At 36.8% G+C, this 18,419-nt stretch overlaps 2 protein-coding genes across 7 annotated transcripts in view; one reads left to right on the top strand and one right to left on the bottom strand.

Annotated features, from left to right (window-relative positions):
* The window catches only part of Erich1 (glutamate-rich 1), a gene marked incomplete at its 5' end in the record, with an annotated part of 52,793,804 nt that overhangs the window by 38,357,817 nt on the left and 14,417,568 nt on the right, over positions 1-18,419 (bottom strand).
* Asb5 (ankyrin repeat and SOCS box-containing 5) overlaps positions 1-18,419 on the top strand; it is a 39,536-nt gene that overhangs the window by 17,988 nt on the left and 3,129 nt on the right. For 2 of the 7 annotated variants that reach the window (NM_001399413.1, XM_087588755.1), the window contains 4 exon segments: positions 12,474-12,553; positions 15,114-15,221; positions 16,207-16,357; positions 16,518-16,652. In NM_001399413.1, the coding sequence (NP_001386342.1) occupies positions 12,474-12,553; positions 15,114-15,221; positions 16,207-16,357; positions 16,518-16,652 (474 nt within the window). 7 annotated transcript variants of the gene reach the window in all.

The following is an 18,419-nucleotide window of genomic DNA, read 5'->3' as shown; positions in this document are numbered from 1 at the left end:
GGAATAAAGACATGGTAAAATCCAATGTCATATTTTTTAAAATACATGTTTATTGATTAAAATAGAATTGTATCACTTCTGCTTTCCTCTGTCAACCTCATCCTCCCATTTACCCTCCCTTCAACCTCTCCAATCACCTTCCTCAAGTTGATATATTTTAACTATTATTCTCCCTCTCCCTCTCCCTCTCCCTCTCCCCCTCCCCCTCCCCTTCCCCCTCACCCTCCCCCTCTCCCTCTCCTCCTTCTCCCTCTCGATTTTGTTACTGCTGTGTATATAGTTTCAAAGCTGGCCCCTCTGTACTGGAAAACTAATAAGGGTGTTCATTCTTAGAAGAAGCAGATTCCTTCTCCCAGAAGTCATTTGTTGCCTGTATTTCTTTGTCTAGAAGTCAGACCTGTGATATTTTCTTCCTTCCACATTAACATACCCATTGATGTTGCCATTGTTGTTGTTGTGCTCATGCCCCCATTTACAGGAGAAATGGATTCACGGAAGACTTCTTGGTATTCTAGCTCTTGCAGCCTTTCCTCCCTCTCTTCCCCAGTTTTCTGAGCCATAGTGGCAGGAGCTGTGATGGAGTAGTATCTATTGGAGCCAGGTTTCCCAGAATCTGTTAATCTCTCTATTGTGTTCAGTTGTAGTTTTCTTTGATGGTTTCCATTGTTCCAGAGAAGCTTCTTAGATGAGCAGTGAGAACTACATTTATCTGTGGGTGTAAAGATAGTATTTAGAATGAAGTAAGGAATGATGCTGGTCTAGCTAAGTGGTGATAGTTGAGTTTTTGTCTTAATTTGCCTTATTTTGTTTTTTGCCCCTCTCTGCACTGGAAATTTGTTTGCATCATATCTACAACCATCTTAAGGGCAAAATTACTCCAGTATCTGAAACTTTCTTTTCATTGATTTAATTACTTTTAAAAAGTAATTAAATAATAAATTTTAAAAAGTAAAAAAGTATTTACTTTTCTTGTTAAGAATTCATACTTTCTTTGTGAGAATAAACTATACATAAAGGAGCCAGTAGTTAATTATCATTGGCTCAAGTTGAACACCAAAGACTGAATAGGCCTTTTTAGTCTTTATTTCATCTAGGGAATGAGCTACCCATGCAAATTGCCCGAGATGAGCTGTCTCTGAGTTTGTTTGATTGGAAATATCTGGGCCCCTTGGTGGTAATATATTGTACCTAATATTCATGTGCTAGCTTTTCTTTTGTGTGTGACTCATAAAAAAACTGAATCAAAGATTCTTATACTTAGAAGATGGTGATACCACTCACATGACCTATGGTATAGGAAATGAAGATGGAGTACTTTAAGTGACATTTCTAGAAACTTCCAAGGAGTAAGCCCAGAACTTGAGATAATAACATTTTTGGTATCCGTTAGTTATATATTTGATGTAAATACCAGCACGGTAATGTAGCAGCAGATGTAAACAAGAAGAGCGTGGGAACTCATTTTCTTTACTAAATATTTTTTCCCCTCTTACTTGACGTATTGCAGGGAGACAGAGCTCTGGTTATTTCATTTCCTCTCTGGGCCAATAGCAGCTAGAGCCTTTTCACTGGTAATAAGGTATCGGGCTCTGTCACCAGTATTCATCTGGGCAGATCTCAGGATGTTAATACTCAGTAATATGATGAGCAGCTCAGTTAATCCTTGGAGTCCCATCACGGTTCAGTTGCTTTTCTTCTCTTCTTCATGGAGCTCTGCTCAGTTCCACATGCCAGCAAAAACGCAGGCACACGTTTCCTTTTTCCTCTCACCCCTCCAGCTTTTCCTTTTAGGGCGAAAAATCTCAGCTGTACTTAAATTGCCTCTGACGTGTTGTGGTTTAGGAATGACCTCTAGGAAACAAAACACAACAGTGAGCTGTGCCTACATGAATAAGATGTCCGGCGATTTGTACATTCTAACCTTAGATCCTCACAAACTGAAGGCATGAGTTAGATGCCACCTGGTTCTAATGCACATACAATGCTTATGTGTGATGATGATGGGGGCAAGCCTCAGGACTCCTTGATCACTTTTGAGCCCTTTGACGATGAAGTTCTGTCTGCAGCCGTTATCATAGGCAATTTTACATTTGATCGACTTACATATCAAAGAAATAGGCTTTGATATCAAAGTAACCGGGTATTCATCTTTTGTCCTTATCAAGAAAAGGCATTTTAGTAATGTTTTCCATTTTGGATCACACAAAGAGTTAAACATTTCTTGCTGCGGAGAGTCTCTGCTTTAAAAATAGAAAATGGTACAACGTTCCTGGTCCTTCCCCCACACTGCATCCACCAGCCCCTTTCCAAGTATTTCTGAATAGTGTTCAAAGTCGAAGCCTTTCTCCAGGCAGCACACAGGAACCTTTGTGAAAGTCTGAAGGGAAGGAAAAAGTAGGTAAAAAAAAAAAAAACAAACAAAAAACAGATGCTACTACTTCTTCTGGGTAGAGGACTTGTTCTTGTGACACCTGTTTGTTACAGACAAATAACACCAACCCAAGTATGTCGGCAGACATTGCTGTTGAAGGGAACAACGGCATTAAGCAAATCCTCACGAAAAGAAAGCTAGCAAATGTAGAGGAATGTTCTTCTAAGCGCAAAGCTAGCTGGGGTATTCTGACCAGTCAAGGTTAGTACAGCAGGTGTTGTAATAAACTATGTTGACCTATTTTGCAAATACTAACTTGAAACTGTGGGTGCTTTCCAGAGTGTGGATTTTGAGATGTGACTGTATGGCATGGCATAGGACAGCGCTCTCATCTTTTAGGTTTTTGAAAATGCATCTGCTGATTCTCCACTTTGATTGTATATTAAAGATGATGGTAAACTTTTACTGGGTTAATCCTCTCTTCCTTTTATTGGTCATCTCTAACTGGCATGGAAATTAATACAGGCTATTAAGTAGGAAAAGACTGCTTAAGAGCAATATGGATTTTTAAAAATCATGTAAATTGAACCATATGCTGGAAGGATGATTTAAGTAAGAATATGAGTGCAAGGACCTTGTGGGAATGTCCTTATACTGTGTGAATTTTAATAATAGAAAAGTGTATTAAATATAAAGAAGGATGAACACAGCAGTTAAAAGAGTAAGTTATGGGAGGGAATTTTATGTTAAAAAGAGAAAATACCTTAGAAAAAAACAGAACACTAATATAGTCCATAAAAGAAATAAATGTTGGAAGTGGAGAGTCTGAAACATCCCTTCATAACAGTTATGTTTACTGTGTAATGGGGTTTGAAGATGGTTATTTATAAATGATGGTTAATTTTCAGAGGAAACATTTTTAAGTAGGAACACATGTTATTTCTTTAAAAGATTGAAACAAGTGATTGGATTGTTTCTCTTCACTACAAACCTTGCACCTTTTCAAATGTTATCAATATGCTTAACAATAAAATAGCCCTAAGATATGAGCAAAAAATTGACTACAAAGGAAACAGGCAGAAACAAATAAGCTGTCATTTTAAAACATGAAAGCCTAATTCAGCAATGTACAAACTGTTATTTTATTGGTAGGGTTAGAGACAGCCCTAGGAAAGCATGAAATAAGTAACCTCATAGCACCTTATAAACTTTTATGTCTTCAGTGAATATAGTGATTATGGTAGAAGTGAACATCTTCTGGACTTTTCTTAAATGGAGTAAAAAAGATCTTTGTGGTAGACCTCAGAAAGTAGTAACGATTGATGTGTAAGAGAACACAAAAATCTAGTGTCTAAATTCACCTCAATGAGTCTTTGCATCTTAGGCTGATAGAAACTTCATAGGAGGTTGAAATTAAGCCATAAAATTACATTCCAAATGTAACAATGATAAATGACCTTTGACCTACTTTAAATCTACTGAAATTATGGTAAATGAGAAATAACCTGCCTGTGTTTTGAGGTGAAAAAAAAACAAGACTTATTTATCAAACTTCTATTCAATTGAAGTTCAGAATTTTTCAACCCTGTTAATATTAGTGTAAATTGGTCCAGTCATGATACAGGTCGATTTGATGAAAAGGATCAAAATTTCAGGAATTCATCCTAAGCATATATGTAGGGATATTCACAAAGGAACATGATTGTGCTGATTTTCTAAATCTAGAAGCCATTTGAGGTCCAGGGAAATTATAGATAGGTAGAATTTTATGATTTACCAAAAGGATATTTTTTGTTGTTGTTTTGTCTTTTTGTGTTTTTTTAAATTTTGTTTTTCTTGGATATTTTATGTATTTACATTTCAAATGTTATCCCCTTTCTCCCCTCTCCCATACCCCCTCACTCCTCCCCCTGCTTTGATGAGGATGCTCCCACTCCCACCCACTCACTCCAACCTCAACATCCTGGCATTATCCTACATTGGGGAAATGAGCCTTCACAGGACCAAGGGTTTTTTCTCCAATAAGGAGATTTTAAGGTCTTCAAATCAAGGGTTCAGTTACATTGGATTAGTTATTCAGTTACATACTTAGATATCTAAGGGGAGTCACTGAGTAGTCAACTAGATATGGAAACTCAAGTTGAGAGAACATTTGGAGTCATCAATGTATGGGAAATGTTTACACCCAGAATAATGGTTTAGAGTATAAAAGGAATATACCCCCTTGCAAAGCTTGTCAAGTTGGGTTTGGTTCTTAGAATCCACGTAGTAAAAAGACAAAAATATCTCCCCCAAGTTGTTCTCTGACATCTACCCACATGCATTGGCCTGAATGTACATGTGACACACATACTTGTATACACACAGACACACATTAAATAATTAAATGTAATAAAAATTTAGTAATCATTAGTTGACCTATGATGAGGTAAGTAGTTATATGGTTACCATAAACTATATCTATCATAGAGCAGCTATGTAAAATGTTACAGAATTTTATTTTGGGACGTGAAACAATGACCACCATAACTAAATGAAACAGAGTACTGACATGGTAAGTGACTTTTGTAATTTCAGCCTACTGGAAGCTGGAGCAGGATGATTATCATTGAGTGTAAGGGCAGTCTGAGCTACCTAAAAAGTTCCAAAATGGCCTGGACTATACTATCTAAAAACCATGAAAACAAAACCCAAAATATATTCAAAGCAGTGTGAACAGGGTGCTCCATCTTATTTTGACATGCTATTTTTTTAAAAGTTATGATTAATGGTAGAATTGCCATTTACCAACAGTAGGGTTTTAGGGACCTCCAGTGAAGGATTCCCTTAAGTTAAGGTGCCTGTTTAGACATCTAAATGAAGAAGTTGGATAGCCAGGTGGAAACAAAGTCTTAAATTTAGACGAGAGGACTGGTCTAGAAATACACAATTAGGGCACCCAACCTGTGGGTGTTATCTATATCCAGGAGACTAGTAAAGGTCTCATGGATTAGTAAAGAGAGACACAAAGCCTCACCTTGGGACAGTGAGGATCCACAATAGAGAGAACGTGATGAAAAGATAACATCTGAGCCAGTAAGAGCTGATTCCTATCAGAAAACCCAAGAACTGTCAGTCCTATGAGGTTCTTGAAAACCATAGGCTTAACCAATTTACTATGGCCATATGGAAGGATGGTGATTCTGTTTAGAAACAAAATTAAAAGTAGCTGCTTTTAAGAAAACAATGTGTTCGCTTGGTGAAGTCAGGACTTTGTCTGGATGTGCTCCAATGAGGGCACTGAGGTTTATGGGGAATCAGGCAGACTCCTACATTATGGAATTGCCCATACATGCATGATGCCTGGTCCAGCACTGAGATCATTCCATATCCACATCTCACTCATGGATAATAAACAAAAAAGGGTTAGATGATTCAAAGCTCCATGTTATTTGTTTCTTGTAAGAGGCAGTCCTCATGAGAAAAACAATTAGGACCCAGTAATCAAAGCTAAAATACCATGCCAAAACCATTTCCCTCTATGTTTACTTAGACATTTCCTAACATTTCCTCACACATAATAATGAAAGTGGGATCAAAATGATGCTGGATGATGAATAGAAACCATGAGAACCTTCACATTGATGGCTGCTAGTCTGTACAATGTTAATGTCTTAATAATGTATTTATTCATCAACGCATTAATAGCAAAAGCCCATATCAAGGCATAACATTAAATACTTTTTAACATATGTTTTATGTGTATCAGTGAGGAGAGTTTTTCAGACATTTATGTATGTGCTCCATGTCATATCTGGTGCCAGTGGAGACCAAAGAGGCGGTTTTAAATTCTAGAACTCTAGTTCTGGATGCTTGTGAACTACCATGTGGGTGTTGGGACCCAAACAGGGTCTTCTGAAAGAACAAGTTCTCAGAACTACTGAACTCTCTCTCCAGCCCTTTAATTGTCTCCATGTTTTCTGTGTGTGATTTTGGTTTTGATATTTTGTGTCTTATGATGAATAGTTTATTTCTATTTTGATTTTCATTTTTTGAGGGGGAATTTCCCCTGTTTTTAGTTTTCTTTTCTTTTCTTTTCTTTTCTTTTTTTTTTTTTGGAAGAGGTATTGAGAAAACATGAAATTTGTTGGGTAGGTAGGTGGGGAGGATCTGGGAGGAGTTGGGAGAGTGAAGAAGGAGAAATATGATTAAAACATCATATGAAAAATGATTAATAACAATTTTAAAGAAGAAAGAAGTAAAGTATAACCTCAGTATTTGGCTTTCAACTGAAATGTACTATTTCATTTCATTGGTTTCACACAATATTTTAGTCAGCGATCATAAAAATGGCCACTAATATCTATTGATTACAATGCTCATCTGACTGCTGAGAAAAATCCAGGAAGATCTATGATTATTTGTAGTGCTAGCATAAAGATAAACTGACCTGAAGTTAGTTGAACATAGTTATGTAGTTACAATTTTATTTATTTGATTCTAATAAACTCAGTAGTGGTGTTAGCTGTTTTCTTTTAACTATATATATGTATGTATATATATATATATATATATATATATATATATATATATATATATATATAACTATTTTCTTTTTCATGGAAGATTTCAGAAACTAGGAACCAATTTTAACTTTCTTTAAAAAAAAGTGATATACATTTAAACGTTCCAGAGAAAGAAACATGAAAATTTTTGTTTTATAAAAATTGTATTTAAACACTAGGCTGCATTCTTTTCTAACACTCATTTTAATCCCATGAAAGAGGTGGAGATATTGAAGCATTTGCAGTTATAAAAACCTGACTCTCAGGTGCTAACGTCCAAAGGTCACATTGGTAGCTACATATGTACGCTTGATTTTAAAAGCACGACTATCTTATCTGATGTCCAAGATCAGAATAATAGTGTGGAAGCACCATTGATCTGTAGTGGTTAACTGGTATGGTTAAGATTATCTCCCTCAAATTAAAACTTTTTCCTGAAAATGATCTTCAAATTCATTTCTCTTGATTTTGTGATATTTATAGCAAAAAAAAAAAAACAAAAAAAAACAAAAAACAAAAAATTGATCAGGTAAGACATTGAACATTTGGCTCATTTCCTTAGGATAAACTGTAACAGATTTCGTCTTTTTTTTTTTTTTTCTTAGCTTTTCTATTTCTGTCCAACCCCGTAGGCACAGGCTGTCTTATGAGATACTCGATGACTCATAGTGAACAATAAGAAATTAGAGTAAGTTGCATGTCCATGTAATTCAGTATATTATTCTGTAGCAATGGAGGGTTCAGCTAAATTTATGATAACATTATTATAAGGAATGTTTTACAGAGATGATAGTAATAGCAAGACGAGATCAGTCTCACTTCTTGAAGACACTGGTTTTGACATGTCTTTGAGAATTTCTGTTAATCTGGTTGTTTGAAAGAACACATTATAGTTCATTCCATGTCTGGTGACTTATTTTTAATCTATAAAAGGATGTGGACTAACTGTTGTTGGGCCTGCACCTTACGTATATTTGGGGACTTCTTTAAATTTTCAAATTACAGACTTTTACATAGAATTCTTGTCAACTACAGTCCTAAAGTTAAGTTGCCTTGAATTCAGCAATGAATCTGTGCCCATTGCAAAGAACACAGTGGATTTAATGTGTCATAAGTAAGGCAGCTACAAAATGCCTCAAATTTCTCAACAAAATGAAAAAGTTATATAAAAAGTGCCACTGATTGTCACCTGCTTATAATTCCCTGTTTGAGGTAAGTGTGGTGCAATTTCTATTTGGGAAAATATTAGGGAAAAAAAAGCAGGCATTCCAAAACTCTCAAGTCCTCTACAACATTGCTAAGTTGGCTCTTAAGGGAGAACAGATGTCACGTCACTGATGGGGCCAAGATTCGGAACAGGAAAAGTCTAAGTAATGCCATCTCACCATACCCAAGGACAGAAGTAAAAGTAAAATGCTTTCATTTCATGACAAGAGCCATGGTCTTAAGGATAAAAATAAGCTAGGGTTACTATTTTTCAGAGAGAACACTCAGTGAGGGGTGGCAAAACACTTTTGAAGTTAGATCAGATTTTCTAAGAAACAAGTCATCATATTACAAGGAGCTTTAAGGTCCTTAAAATGGCTGAACACAACCAGTAAACGACGAGTGAAGTTTTTTTTGGGGTGTGGGGGGGCTGCTAAAAAAGATGAGTCAAATTTACCTCAGCAGGGGCTGGCTTGAAGTGCCGTGGGGAGATGGTGACTTAGGTATGGTATAGATCTTTATGAAACTGTATACATATAGATATTAAACTATGAATGTTTTGTGCTTGCAGTGTGATATTTACAAAGTAGTGCAGGCTCTTACTATGTAATAATAAACCAGATATCTGGGAATGCTTGCTGTTTCTAAATCCAGATACTCACCCGTACAATGTTCCACAGACAGCAGCAGTATGCGTTTGATTAACATGATGAAAGTTACAGATATTTTGTAAAACAATTTCATACTGATAACTTACCTTGATGAGTTAGGCTGAATAGTTTTCAGGTAAGGATTTTATTGGCTTTATCCTAGATACTAAAAAGACAGAGATTGAAGTAGCTATATATGAATATATTTATATCTTGTTTGATCTTAGAAAAACATAAAAATAATATAAATCATGTTCATATAGAACAATATATTTTACACTGAAAGTATTTGAATAGATACTTGTAACTTATAATTACTAAGTTTCTGATATTGACTGGGAATAGAAGGGATGAGTAAAAATATTTTGAAACAGGATTAGAATGTGATCTAATATCTTTGATTCTCATGTTACCAAGATTAATTACAGAAACTTTCCTAAGAAATTAGAGGAAGCCAGTGATATGACGTTGCTTGGAAATCAGTTAAGTAGAATTTTAAAAAATCGGTTTTTTGTTTCATTTGTTTCAAGACAGTATTTCTCTGTGAAGCTCTGTCTGTCTGTCCTGTAGACCAGGCTGGCCTCTAACATAGAGATCTGCCGGCCTCTGCCTCCTCAGTGCTAGGATTAAAGGTGTATCCTATCACCTCCTGGCTAACAAATTATTTTTATATATGGTGGTATGCATATTACAAATTACTTCTTGGTTTATAGTCATAAATTGGTTCATTTATTGATTAATTAATTGATTTAATCCAAAAAGAGAAAGTGTAATGCAGTTGTTTATTTTGGTGGCGATGGGACCAATTGTTCTGAGCATTAATATGATCATTCTGATGAACAAACCATGAGAATACAGAGGCAAGCTGTGCAAGAACCCTCAGCTATAAACCATGTTAGCTTTGTTGCTTCTTAAAGGCCTTCACAACACTGGAAAGGACCTGGCCTAAAAAACACTTCAGGGGTCATTTTTTAGGCCTTTGTCAATCTTAGCATCTGACTATCCTGTTAGAGACAGTGGGGAAATGGGTAGTCATAATGCAGCAGAATCATATAATTTGGATATGATTCTTTAAGAAAATTAAACATAGTAAACTTTATTGCATCATTATAAAAAAACTAAATCTTGACACTGTAAATATCATAAGTAATTGAATTCAAGCATTGATTGTGTGAAACTCATGATTTTCTACCCCTCTGTTTATGAATCTAAGTAGTAATCCCAATATGTGATGTGTTTTGAAAGCTAACATTTTCTTGTTTGAATGCTCGCTGTAAGAATTGATCTACAGAGGTCAATGCTAGCAGCAAACCGCTGAACTGAGAACAAAACCCACTTGGGGGGAATTAGAGGAAGGATTGAAAGAGTTGAAGGAGCTTGCAACCCCATAAAAACAACAATGCCAACCAACCAGAGCTTCCAGGGACTAAACCACTACTGAAAGACTATACATGGACTGACCCAGGGCTCCAACTGCATATGTAGCCTTGTTGGGGCACCAGTGAAAGGGGAAGTCCTTGGTCCTGCCAAGATTGGAGCCCCCGTGCAGGGGAATATGGGGGGAGCAGTAAGGGGGATGGATGGGGGGAATATCCGTATGGGGGAGGGGGAGGGGATGGGGGGTTTATGGACAGGAAACCCGGAAAGGGAATAACATTTGAAATGTAAGTAAAGAAATATATCTAATAAAAAAAAATAAAGAAAATAAATTCTCAAATGCAAAAAAAATAATAAAAAAAGAATTCATCTACATTTTGAAGTCCCCCACATTTCATTTTGCACTAAAATCTTTAGTGATAAAACAAACAGATGTGTATGATTTGTGAAGCATTACATTTCATCTTGGAATCTAGGTCACAGCGCATACATGGAGGACAGAACACAGTGGTAGGAATTGGTTAGTTCCATCCATTGTGGGGGTTCCAATCAAGTTGGCAAGCACCATTACCTGCTGAGCCACTTCACTAGCTATGAAGTTGTCTTTTCTTGCATGCTTGCTTGCTCTCTCTCTCTCTCTCTCTCTCTCTCTCTCTCTCTCTCTCCCCTCCCTCCCCTCCCTCCCTTTCTTTCTTCCTTCCTTTCTTTTTGTGAATGTGTATGTGTGGTGTCTATGCCTGGGTGCATGTCAGTTTGCATGTATGTAGGTATGAATACGTGGAAAGTGCTTAGACCTAGTGTCATACATATAGTGAGTCTATTTAACATTAACTAACACCATCATGCTTTAAGTCAACAATAGTTAAGAGAAAATATTCTCTTGCCCCTACTTTAATACTTGTATTTTCCATGAACTATTGTTATGGCATTAAATATACAGACATTGTTGATTGACAAGTAATTTCAATCCTCAGTGTCATACTCATGTGCTCTCTTATCTTTCCTGTCACATGTATCCAGACTTTGGTCATTGGAATTATTTGGAGATCATCCAGAGTTCTGGTAAAACTTACTATAAAAATGATAATACTAACTCATGGGTAGAATTAAATTGGGCTTTTGAATTCTCTAAAAGATGGAAATAATGAAATCACTTCTAAAATACAGCATTTTCTGTACTTATAGCCCCAATAATTTTATAATTTATTTAAACAAATTTTAGACAGCATTTCATAAAACTTGTGTTTTTTATGAACATTCGAGTGACTTTATAACAAATTTACTTATGTGGTAAAGTTAATCAGAAGCCTTAAAAATCATTATCCTATCTTATCAATTTAATGGTGGATTGAAAATAGATAAGAAGATAGATATTAGGATTCAAAATCATATTATTTAATGAATATTTTCTCTCTAGTCAGTGTAGCTTTTATTTCTTAAAATTTATCTAAATGGGTGTTTTCTGGCAATCCTAGTCTGTTTAATCACTTGAAAGACCTTCAAGTGATCACATTAAGTCTTTAATATGATAGGTATTATCTACAATATCCAGAAAATTAAGCCAATAGAGGCAGCCTGGATTCGTTTAATTGTAGAAAAATTATGGTGAACCACCAGGGAAAACAAGGTAGGAGCAGTTTTGGAAGAGGAAGAGAAGAAAGTTCATTCAAGAAGACTGCTTTACCTAGTGGGTGTGGTATGAGAGACACCTGAGAAGAGGAAATTATGAGGCATGGCATCTAGGTTGGGAGCTAAGTGCCCTAGCCCACCCACATCAAATACATGGAGAATGAATGCTCGACCAGTGAGCCTTTGACAATAGTAGCACCATTTCAAAAATATGACCCTGTGTCCCCTCTGATAACCATTTCTCAGACCTACCTAGGTTATACTATGTTTTAGACTTGGGGAATAGTTACTTGACCTTTTAAGCAACATCTTACAGTTCATGCACATCAGGACTAGGACAGTCTGAGGCCTGTGCTTAGGGTGTGAAGACATGAGTCTGGCTGTGAGCACTGCTAAAAATACAATTTATTCCTGGTTATATATGGGAAAGCAACTTTAGGGCATTTTTATAACTAATCCCTTATAGTTGATAATTCAGTAGATACTTTAAGTCTAAAGTCAATTCTAAAGCACGTCTTGATTCACAAACTCACTAGCTGGATCCTTCAGCTAAAGATCAAGTTTCCTAAGATAGGAACAGTAACTGGGTCACCTTGTTAAATGCTGACTGTGTATAATTTATATGATATTTTAACTGATGGACCCTAATAGAATTTACATTGACCCCCACAATTTTGTTGTCATTCTTTTGGACAGGATCCTGGGCAGATCGATCACCACTGCATGAAGCTGCAAGTCAAGGTCGTCTTCTTGCTCTGAGGACATTATTATCACAAGTAAACTATTACATTGTACTTCAAAATAAGCTCGCTTCCCATGAGCATAGCACATGGTCAAAGCAAATCCACTCAAAAGTAATAAACCTTAAGTGACAGTACTTTATAACTTGTATCAGAGAAGACAATAGTTTCTTTTTACATTTGAAATTCCTTCATTAATGTTTTGTTATATTACTGTGCCTTCCTACTTCAACTTTCTCTTATAGTATATTTGGTCATTAACAAGGATATTTAGAAATTAGTGATTTTATTTATGTATTACTTATTAAGCTCTCTAAATATACTTTATATAGTGCAATATGGACAGCCAATTATAGACTTAGTTTGGTCATATAATATCTCTAAAGGGGTAGTCAGATCAGATGTGAAAGCAGCATCTTTTACATTGTGGTAATTTGTGAAATATGACAAACTGCTTGGGAAGGCAGGAAAATATTCATTTCTATACCTACCTACTTCTTCAATGGGAGCAAAGGGAGAACAAAAGTGTGGGTCCCTCCTGCCATCAGAAAGTAGATTAGCTTGGATCAGACCATTGCATATTCTCAGCCTTGCGTCTGACTGTAATGTATACTCAGTGTTGGGGCATTAATAACTCCCCATGTCACATAAAAAAGGAATTCCTCGGATGGCTAGAAGAAAGAAAAGTTCCTCACACCCTAGTTTGAACAACACCTGGTACTGGAGGCAGCCACACCTACCGAGAGTTTCATTTTCTCACCTGTAACATGACGATGTGTCCGAGGTGTTCCCTTGGAGTCCTGTGACAGCCATGTGACTGCTTTGCTCATCACTTCATGGTGGGGGAGGACCGGTATAAAAAGGTCATTGGTTTCAAGAGATAATCCTTTGGAGAGGGCCACATAGTGCTTTCAGAGGAAGGCAGTTTCCCAATGTGCCTCCTGTCCACAGATATGCAGGCCAAGGCGGGGGAGAGTCTCCCCCAGAGCTCTCCCATGCTTCCCTCATCTGGTCACACTAGGCAGTGCCAGCATCTCCTCAAACCAGATTGCTTACCAGGAAGGACTCAGGATCTTGGAAAGGATAAGGATGATTAAAGACTCCACGTGCTAGCAACAAAGATGCAGTGGGGTGTCTATGCCTATGGCTCCGTACTGCGTGAGGAAGGTGTTGTTGCCTTGAAATGCCATTTAAATTTCTTAGTAATGATCACTAACAGAAATAAAATTACAAATGACCTCCTGGAAGGCAAACTTATATCCTAATAATTTTATATGATTTAGCCTCAAATTGTAAGCTAAACTGAAGCACACTAAGTATTTATTAAGGTAGAAAATGGAATGAAATCTCTTATTTTCTACCAACTGGACATGGTAATAATTGCTGTAAAATTATTTATCCTGTTTAACTGTTATGACCACCCTAAAATTTAGAACTCAAAGTATTTGTTCATGATTATTGTGTGGGTCACACTTTAAGCACAAGTCTAATTTTGAAGACAGAGTTCTCAACCCTACTGTATAACTTAATCTTCTCCACAAAATGAATAACTATTTATTGACACATTTGTAAATCAATTTACTAAACTGTTTTCCTGGTCTATATTAACCACTGATTGTATAATCACAGTCAAAACAAGTTAGCCATCTTATAAAAGGTCTTGATTCTATAAAATGAAAAACCTTAAGAAAATAAACTCTAAAGAAAATGGGCCAGAGTCTAATAACAAAATGGTTGACATTAGGTAACAGTGTCACAGTAATAGTGGGAGTCCTAAGTTTCAATCCCATTTGTGAATGGGATGTATTAAAATAAGTACTTATTTATTGGCATGGTGTGCTAAAACATGTATATGCTATATCATAATCAAAGGTAGTTACCTTTTCCATCTTTAACATCCTAAAATCAATTTTGATTGACATTTAATAATTGCACATTTTATTGTGTATGTTTCAACCCATGTATTCCCTGTGAGTGGGCAAAGCAAAATAATTGATTTGTATCAATCACTTTTCTCATTACTGAGACCAATTATCTTACAAGAAACCACTCCAGGAAAAGGTTTCCTCTGGCTTACATTGTCATGCAGAGGCTGTCTGGTGGCTAGGTCTATGGCTAATGTGAGGAGCCAGCCAGCCACACCACTTGTTACATTCACATGCATCCAAAGCTGAGAACATCGAACAGAAGCAGCAAGGATATGACTCCTAAACCTGTCCTGAATGAAAGGGCCCTCCTTCTGTCAACTTAGACATTTCCTCTAAAAAGCTAGAGGACAGAACCAGAAGTAAAACGAGATATGGAATATTAAGGAAGCAATCGACACAAATACCACGTGAAGAAAAGCTTTAAGAAGTTGATTTGAAGACAGACTAATGATTAGCTGAAATCAAAGTCCTAGAACATAAATCAGATGACATCACAGTCAAACTAACATGCATACTGTGCGCAGCTATAAATGGAGGTTAAGCAGTTCCGACTGACTGGCTCAACTGCTAAACCGGAATCCAATTAGCTGGATTGTTTCATCTTGTAAAGACTCTCTGTGACATTTACAGGGATGGATGATGTTGTTTACCTTCTTTTCTCACTGTAGGGTTATAACGTAAATGCAGTAACTATAGACCATGTCACTCCACTCCATGAAGCCTGCCTGGGTGACCATGTGGCATGTGCAAGGACTCTCCTGGAAGCTGGAGCTAATGTAAGTTTAAAAAGTGAATTAAGGATTTCACACCTCTTGACCAACAGAAGCGAAGTTCTCGTTCTTTCATTTTCTCTCCATTTTTCATAGTGGAAAACATAACAGTACATACAAACAGCACCCTAGAACTGCCTCAGCTCATCAGGACACCCTGCAAAGGAATCCCAGCCATTGTTCAGAGCAGTGCACTGCGGCTCCTTAGGCTCTTTAGGTTTCCTGCTTCTGTGAATCAAAATAACAAAAGAGGGGCATCTGTATCGTGTATCTTTGCTTACTTTCTGAACAAGTCTCCAGAAATAATTTCTCAGAAATAATAGCTTTGACGCATGCCTGTATTCCTGTATCTTTGGAGGCAGGGTAATAAGGAGTTCAAAACCATCCTATATAGAAAGTTGAAGCTAGCTCAGGTGATATGAGATCTTCTCAAAATAAACACATACACACACACACACTATCCCAGAATATAACCAATATGCCATATTTAAATATCCACTAGTAAAATGACCTTATCATTTCTTTCACCATTACTAATTTCTTTTTCTTTTCTTCTTTTTCCTTTCCTTTCCTCTTTCTTTCCTTCTTTCTTTCTTTCCTTTTTTCCTTTCTTCCTTTCTTCTTTCTTTCTTTCCTTCCATCCATCCATCCTTCCTTCCTTCCTTCCTTCCTTCCTTCCTTCCTTTCTTTTTTTGACTTACTATTGAATTGGTCTAGGTTCTATACCTGAATCTTGTTTGTTTTCTCCCAATGCATTTCAATAGTAGGGTGCCCATTCCTGTGACTCCTCTTCTGCATCACGTTTCTATGATTTCCTGAAGGTTTAAAGCTTCTTCCCTTGATATGTATGTATGAAGTAAACACACATTGTCCTACTTACACCTCACAGTTCCCAATCACCAAATCCTAGAACATTTGGCAGTGCATAAAACAAGTTCCTTAGTCCCTCGTGACTTTCAAATCTCATTCTCAGATTTTGGGTTTTGTTTAGGCAAACGCAATCACAATAGATGGCGTGACTCCCTTGTTCAACGCATGCTCTCAAGGCAGTGCAAGCTGTGCAGAGCTCCTTTTGGAGTATGGTGCCAAAGCCCAACTGGAGTCCTGTTTTCCATCTCCAACACATGAGGCTGCCAGCAAAGGTTAGTTACAGGGTAGGGTTAAGTTAAAGAGGAATAGTACATATACATATCTGTCTTTCAATTAATTCTATTTCTTTGGGAAATATGAGTGTGGGGAGGTACGTGTTCAAGAGGAGAGCATCAACACAAAACTAAAGCTCTCTTTCTTTTGCATTGTCAGGTCACCATGAATGTCTCAACGTTTTGATAGCCTGGGGCGTAGACATTGACCAAGACATTCCTCACTTGGGGACTCCTCTTTATGTAGCTTGTATGTCACAACAGTTTCATTGCATCTGGAAGCTTCTTTATGCTGGTACTTTTCCATTCTATACATGCATGTAGATAATTATCTGTTCATCTAACTGAGCCTCTTTTAAAAGTCACATCTCATTGCTAAAAGGTTCTTATAAACATTCTCACTTATGCATATACAGTCTACTAAGGAAATTTAGACTTCATGAGAATATATCAAAGCTTATAAATGAATGTACATGCTCTACCAGCTGCAGCTGAGTCATCAGAACACATTTGTTACATAATTGAGTCAAAAAGCCTTTCCTTGTAAGCAGTCATAAAATTAAGATTTTTTTCCAAACTGAATATAATCTAAGTATGTAAGCAAATAGCCTCATTGCCTATCAACCATTAAAAACTCATGGACTGTCTCAGACTTTGAACTTTCTTTCTTGTTACTTGAAAAGGCCTATTGCCTTCTCCACTTGTATCAAGTGACTAAGTTCCTCAAAGTTCAGCTTTTGCTCCATGAGGAATAATCCTAACCCTTTTAGACTTGGTGGCTTTATTAGTCAGGGCTCTCTAGAGTTACAAAACTTATGGAATGTCTCTAAATATTAAGGGAATTTATTGTGATGACTTACAGTCTGTAGTCCAACTAGCCCAACAATGGGCAGCTGTGGCTAGTTTAAGTTGGTCTTCTGTAGAAGTAGGTCCAAACTGATGTGCTGGCAAGTAAGTGCAAGCAGTCGAAGAAGAGTGAATCTTCCTTCTTCCAATGTCCATAGGTCTCCAGCAGAAGGTGTGGCCTAGATTAGGATGTGTAGCACCATGCCTGGATCTGGAATTTGCTTTGTCCCAGGCTAACCTGGAGCTCAGAAATCTCCTTGCCTCAGTCTCCTGGAGTTAAAGGCCTGAACTACCTTCCCTAGGCCTAAGCTTTTCATGGCCATTATGCCTCAAGATCTCCATGTCAAGATCCAGATCAGAAACTTGTGTCTTCTACCCTCAAGATCTGGATCATAGATGTACCCTCCAATTCTGGATTGTAGTTCATTCCAGATATAGTCAAGTTGACCACCAGGAATAGCCACCACAGTGGCCTCCCTGCATTAGAGCTGAGAGTCCCTTCGAGCCTCCCCTCACCATCCGTTTTCCCTAGAAGACTGCCTCTGTCACATGGTAGATACTTAGAATATACATGAATTAAGCACTAAGCTTCTATGCTGTCATTTCCTTCCGATATAGTCCATATGTAATTTTAGCAGGCCCATTACATGCTACTCACATTATCTTAGCTGACCTAAGAAACACAAAGGCAAGCCTTATAAGCAGGACTTGAATTCACTGTTTTATTCACATTGCACATAGAGGCTTAAACAAGTTATATTGGGTTTTGTTAATATTGATAGACTGTTATTCCTAGACAGACTGCCCATAAATTTAGTATAACCAATACAGTATATGCTTCACCACCCTTCTTCATTTTGCTAGAAACATTGTGTTTCACCAGAATGTATTAAAGAACATTGAAAAATTGCTGTTAGCCCTGTTATGAGGCCCTTGCTCTCATAAACTTGATAAATCCAATGAAGTTCATGATTTCTTTATGAAAATTTACCCAAGAAACATTTCACCAGTAAGCATTTTCTATTTGTTTAAAAATACTTAAAGCTATTATTTCTACTGAAAGTTGAAAATAGCAATAATGTTATGAAGGAATTTAATGTAAACTTGTTATTATCTATAATTTTACAAACTATCAGGAACTGAGTCAGAAAGAATGTAGGATTTTTATTAGTAGACATTTATGGTTTCTGACCATTTACATACTAGACAATGATAT

This window comes from Rattus norvegicus, chromosome 16 (assembly GCF_021556685.1).
Source record: "Rattus norvegicus strain SHRSP/BbbUtx chromosome 16, alternate assembly SHRSP_T2T, whole genome shotgun sequence".
NCBI classification, from domain to species: domain Eukaryota; kingdom Metazoa; phylum Chordata; class Mammalia; order Rodentia; family Muridae; genus Rattus; species Rattus norvegicus.
Note: the sequence above shows the minus strand (reverse complement) of the source record. Positions and strands in the feature narration are given on the sequence as shown.